General features: G+C 51.2%; 1 protein-coding gene across 1 annotated transcript in view; it reads right to left on the bottom strand.

Moving 5' to 3' along the window:
- Positions 1-5,098: 5,098 nt before the first annotated feature.
- NEURL1 (neuralized E3 ubiquitin protein ligase 1) overlaps positions 5,099-5,828 on the bottom strand; it is a 78,114-nt gene continuing 77,384 nt past the window's right edge. The window contains exon 6 of the mRNA XM_006831314.1: positions 5,099-5,411. Coding sequence (XP_006831377.1) covers positions 5,173-5,411 — 239 coding nt within the window. The 3' untranslated portion in view covers positions 5,099-5,172. The remainder of the gene's footprint in view (positions 5,412-5,828) is intronic.

Here is a 5,828-nt window from a genome sequence, read left to right as displayed (position 1 = left end):
GCTCCTACTGAAGAGAGATGATGCCGTTGGGTGTGGAAATGTTGACATGTTTCAGTTAGTTCACCTGCCTGCAACTGTGTTCTCTAGCAGGCCGACTCCCACGGTTACTGTGCATGTCTATGATGTGACAGCTCGGCAGAATAAATGTTGCAGGCCATTTGGTTCTAGAGTTTGAGAGACTGAGGCAGGCTGGTCAGGATAAGAACACAAGACTCATACCTGTGTGCCCATCAATACCTAATCTGTAGACCCGGGGGCGGTTGGGCAGCCACTTATGAAAATAACACCCACTGGTGTAAACTCATACCTGTGACTCTATGGTCAGGACCAGTGAGCAGACAGGATTAGTAACCTATAGCTTCGATTCAGGAAAAACCGCCAGATTTTAGGTCCCTTCCCACCTGCATTGTCCTGGTTGAGCACATTGATACTGAACTGAAGGAAGGGCTGTACTGTCCAAGGCCTTGATCCCAACTGTTTAGAATTACCATGCAGCCCTCACCCAATCTTTATTCTTGAGTTTACACTTGACCGTACAATCAGTCCCCTCCATGCCAATCTTAGGATTTATGGCCTTAGAGAATGGAATCCTGTGTTGATAGTTCGAGTTTTACTCCCAGTTCTGTCCTGGTTAATGGGCTGGGTTAGGATATGAGCAATGAAGGTTTGTTGTTTCAGAGCAAAGGTTTGACTGAGCATGTTGGAAGTGAGCAAGAGACATGTCGGTGTGATGAGTGTATGGATGTTTAGGGTGGCTGGGGCTTACTGTCCCTTCACTGGAAAGGAAGCTTCCAAAAAAGGATGTCTTCTAGGCAGGAAAGAGGTGTGAGACAGAAGAAAGACGTGTGATAAAGCTTGGAGAGGGTTTGGAATTCGGAGTTTTGTCCTTGTTAAGAAAGAATAAGTCCATTCGGAGTGTTTCAGGAAGAGAGTAGGTGGGCTGGAATTTAGTAATTCAACACCCAGGGTTCCAATCAGAATAAGTTCCATAAAATCATCTGGCTAGAGAAAACTGCTACTTGCTGGACCACAAGCTGGGCCCTCAGTGAATGGCCATTGATTTACATAGTAGAAAGGGCCAGTCTGCAGCAATACACTCATCTTGATTAGCATTTGGAGGCCCTGGATCCAGAAAAATCTATCCATCTGCCTATTGACTATCCAGTCCAGAGCCTGACTCGAGCCTAGCTAGTAACCATGATGCAACAAGGACCTACCATCCTCAAACTGGAACCTCAGGGCCTAGGCACCATCAGGTAGATGTGGGATGAAGGAAACCTCATTTGTTCTACTGTTGTGTGGTCAAGGTGACTCTTACTGACCCTGTATAGTGTTTCCAAGGAGCAGCTGGTGGGCTTGAACCGCCAACCATGTGGTCCAGTGCATATCCTACAGCACCACACCAGGACTTTGTTCTTCTCTTGGTACCAGTTATTCTCAAGGTTCATGATACATGTGGTTCATCAATGTGAACCTACCTCCCTGGTGTGCATTAGAAACTCATCCAAGTGTATACTCTTGCTTTTTCTAGTGGTCTATAAGCAAGGCACACTGGTCTTAAAAATTGTTTTTGAGAGTGAACAGAACCAATCTTCTTGATTCCATTTGTTCTGCAACAGATATTCTTTAATCCAGGACACAGGCTGGGAAATAAACTTCACTGCCCATTCCCAAGATGCCTGCAGGAAGGTGTGAGGCAGGTAGGAGGGGCAAGTCCCCAGAGCAGGAGTATGTAGACTGCATGGCTGGATGTAAACTAGTGTCTCTGGGCTTCCAGAACTTTAGGGAATTCCTCATGGTGGTCGCTCAGCCCCTTCCAGCTCCTAGCCAATCATTATGGTCAGAGCAAAGGAGACCATCATGAAGTCAAGGGAAGCCTTACTTCTAGGGATTGTTCCCCGCTCAGCAGGGAAACTTGAGAAAAGTGTGGTCAATTCAAGTGCTAAAAAATTTCTAGGACCAATGGTGGTGCTAAACTATCTCCATGTTGCTAGTATTTTTAAGTGATTTTTTTAAAAACACAGTTGTTCTCATCATAAAACAGCATCCTTGGGGAAGGGACCCAGCCCCTTGGTCAGCAGCTTTCCAGGTGTCCTTTATCACTTTGATAGGACTCTGGTCTGCAGAAAATGCTGTCTTGGCATGCTTCTAGATTGTAAGGTTTGGATGGTTTTGTTTTATATTTTGTTTGTGTTTACATGCATCTTATATTTCCCTGAAAACTAAATAAAGTTTTTGGCCTTTTTAACTGAACAGAATCACTTCTTAATTCTCCCTGCTGTCAGGAAATCCATTCAACTACATAGCAAAAGCTACGTTATCCCACACATAGTGTGCACTCCAGGACCCCAGGCCTGGCTGGCCCCTCATCATGGACCCCCCTGATCTTCACCTACTTTTGCTGGACTAGGTGGTCCTGAGGGAGGGGGCGGGCAGGTGCCCCATATGCCTCTGGGGCCAAGGACATACATTCTCCAAATTTGGCTGCCCCACCCCACCCCCAGCTCCTGCAGCCACCCAGATGTACTCAGCACTTGTAGAACGGTTCCCTAAAGGCTCTGCTCAGAGGTCTCCCTCATCCCCAACCATGTCCCCCGTTTGGTATAGGCCTCTGCATCCATTTAGGAACAAGACTGAGGTCCCAGCCAGCAGCAAGGGAAACCTGCCATCCCTTGATTGGCCCCTAGATGGCACTGCCCAGTGCACAAGGGATGTGCTTGCCCTCAGAGGAAGCTGATGTACTGTGGGCTGGCTGCTTCTGGCCCAATATGCCTTCCCCTCCCATGCAACTAGGCTCACCTGGGCGCTGTGGTGCCTGTCCAAGCCCAAACCCAGGAGGCTTCCCCGACTGTCCCAGCTTACTTGAGGCCTCAGATAGCCACTTATTCCGAGGTCAGTAGGCCCATGCCTCTACTTGACTCCTCTGGGATATATATATATATACATATGTTGTTGTTGTTAAGTGCCGTGGAGTCAGTTCCGACTCATAGCGACCCTGTACAGGGTTTCCGAGGCTGTAAATCTTTATGGGAGCAGAAAGCCTCATCTTTCTTCCACGGAACAGCTGGTAGTTTCGAACTGCTGACCTTGCAGTTCACAGCCCAATTCGTAACCACTACGCTACCAGAGCTCCTTATATATCCATATACAGATACATATACACATACACATAGGCCTTCCGTCCCTCCCCCTCCACCACACACCACCTCCTCAGGCTGGTATGAAATCACCTTTAATTCACAATCACAGGAGTTCACAAAGGGGGGGGGGCTACCGCCACACACTAACAGATAATAGAATGCATGGCTTCCTCTTCCAGACCCTCAGGGCGTCAAGCCCCTGCCTTTGAGACCTTTCTCTGCCTCTGAGGTGGGACTCCTGGCCAGATGGGGCCACTACCCAGACTCCCATACACACATAGTAGGAATCTTCTCCTGGATGGAGAGAGCTGTGATATCCCCAAGGCCCACACAAAGCCCGGTGTGGCACCCTGACCCCAGTGGTCTCATCACATCACCCCATTACAGCCTTTCTCCACAGAATTCCCATCATGCAGGCAGCCTGACACCTCCACTACTGTTTTTAGAGGAAGCAGAGGCTCAGAGCAGGTCAGACCTGGTCAGGGCCAGAACCACAAGGCCCAGCCAATCAGGACAGGGCAGAGAAGCTATGCTGACTATTCCTAAGGCATAAGGGGCACTCCCTCACCCCAGGACCAGATACAAGGGCCCAGGAGTGTTGGCCCCCTGGCCCCTTCCTTTGTTATCTTCCCAGGATAGAACTTTTCCTCAGAACGGCCCTGTCCTATGACAAGCTCTCTCAGCCCTGTTCCCTAGCCCTAAGCTGGACTCTCTACTGTATCTGAGCTCCCCATGGTGGTCCTACTCCAGCCCAAGGAAGGAGGGCACTTTGTGGCTCTGGGTGATCCACTAGTTCCAGGGCACTAAGGGAGCTCCGTGTGCCTTTTAATAAAATGGACACAATTCATCAGCAGGTACCGCAGCTCTGCCCTTGTTCCTAATTCCAAGTCATGTTGGAGTTCTAATTCATGCTGAGCAGGGCCAGCTATGGGCTTTGGACCCTGAGTCTGGGGAAGAGCTTACATAATGACTACAGCTCTGAGGTCCCTGCTCTCCAGGCACCTCCTCCAGGGCAGCAGTCTAGGGGACCTGGTGATGGAAACTCACCCACAAAACAAAACAAAGCAACCCACAAGACCTAATAAATAAATAAATAAAATAAAGGGAAAGGCTGATCTTATCCCAGGGAAGCATCTCACCAGTCCAGGCCCCTGGCCCCTCCCAGCACCAGGTCAGCACTGAGATAGGAGGACAGGTCAGAGAGGGTGGCTGCAGACCTGTTTTTGCAGACAGAAGACACAGCCCAGTCCCCGGCCCACACTAATGGCTTCCCAGGGCAGCGGCAGCCAGTGAGATGATTGGGACAGAAAGGCCACGTCCAGGAGGGGGCTGTCCCATCTCAGCTGGGCAGGGGACCAGAGACCCCACGTCTGAAAACCTTCTGTAGTCTGTCCACCCATCCTGGGTGAGAGACATGGCATGAAGGCTGTGGTGGGTCCAGTCTCTGGCCCCTGGCTGCCAGGTCCAAGGGACAAGGAAGACAGGCTGGAGGAGGTGAAGAGGTGAGAGGGCAGAAAGTGGTTCCAGAGCGCCTGTTCTGTTCAGGCCGTCTGTCCAGCAGGCTACACACTGCTCCGGAGCAACTTGTGGGGGCGCAAATGGAGGCTGAAATCACCTGTATCCCTCAAGCCAAGTCACCTGTGCCCAGAGGAAGGGCGCATTTTCTACTTCTCACAAAGGGGCCACATGGAATAGAGGGACCTCTGAGAAATCAACCCAAGATGGGGCAAGACTAGAACAGGCAGAGACTCCAATTTCACCCCTCTGCATGCAAGGAAGAGTCAACAGGAGAGAAGGGATAGCCCAGATCTCCTCCCTTCCCTTCTGCCAGACCACTGCCTATCTATCCCCTTACCTCCCCTCCCTCAGTCTCTCCAAACCTTGAAGGGCCTCAGTTTCCCATGTTTAATGGAGAAGGGAAGAGTTTCCAAAATGAGCAAGAGGAGAAGCGCCCCCATTGGCTTGCCTCTGGGCTAGGCTAGAGCTGTGCCCAAGTCTGAGGAGTGGGCGTGCAGGGCAGGGCACGGCTGGGCTAGGAGCTCCGGTAGGTCTTGATGATGTCCTTGATTGGGCGGCGGCAGATAGGGCAGCAGGCATGCAGGGCCTTCTTGAGGCGCAGGCCACAGGCATAACAGAGACACATGTGACCACAAGTGTAGATGACCGTGTCCACAACGTGCTCATAGCAAATGGTGCACTCATCACTCCACTGACCTGTGCCTGGGGTCAGGGGTGACTCGGGCAGGCTTACTGGTGAGTTGGGTGTTGTGCCTGGGGACAAGGAGGTATCAGTCAGGGGGACACAGTACTCAGCCAGGATCAGGGGCTTGGCCTAGGTTCATGGGAAAAGAGGCCACAGAATCTACCTGTTTACCTTGAGGACCCCTTCCTGGGAAGCCCCACTTCTGGCCCAATCATCCCACAGATCAAGGGCACAAGTGGGCATGAGGCAATGGGAAAGGAAAATGAAAGGAGGAAGGCAGGGAGCTCTAATGATTAAAGGCAGCTTCCTCCACAGCCTCCCTGTGTGCTGAGAAAGCTGCCTAGCTAGTAGACAAGAGGTAAGTATCCCAGAAACCACCACCACCAAGAGCTCACTGAACCCTGCTCGGCACCTCCTGATACAGAGGCAGCATCCCTGCCTTAGCCGTGGTGATGGTCTCGGGTTGTCACCGTGCAGCTGGGGGG

The sequence above is a fragment of the Chrysochloris asiatica genome, unplaced genomic scaffold, assembly GCF_000296735.1.
Source record: "Chrysochloris asiatica unplaced genomic scaffold, ChrAsi1.0 scaffold00003, whole genome shotgun sequence".
NCBI lineage: Eukaryota > Metazoa > Chordata > Mammalia > Afrosoricida > Chrysochloridae > Chrysochloris > Chrysochloris asiatica.
This window is presented reverse-complemented; position numbering and strand designations above follow the sequence as displayed.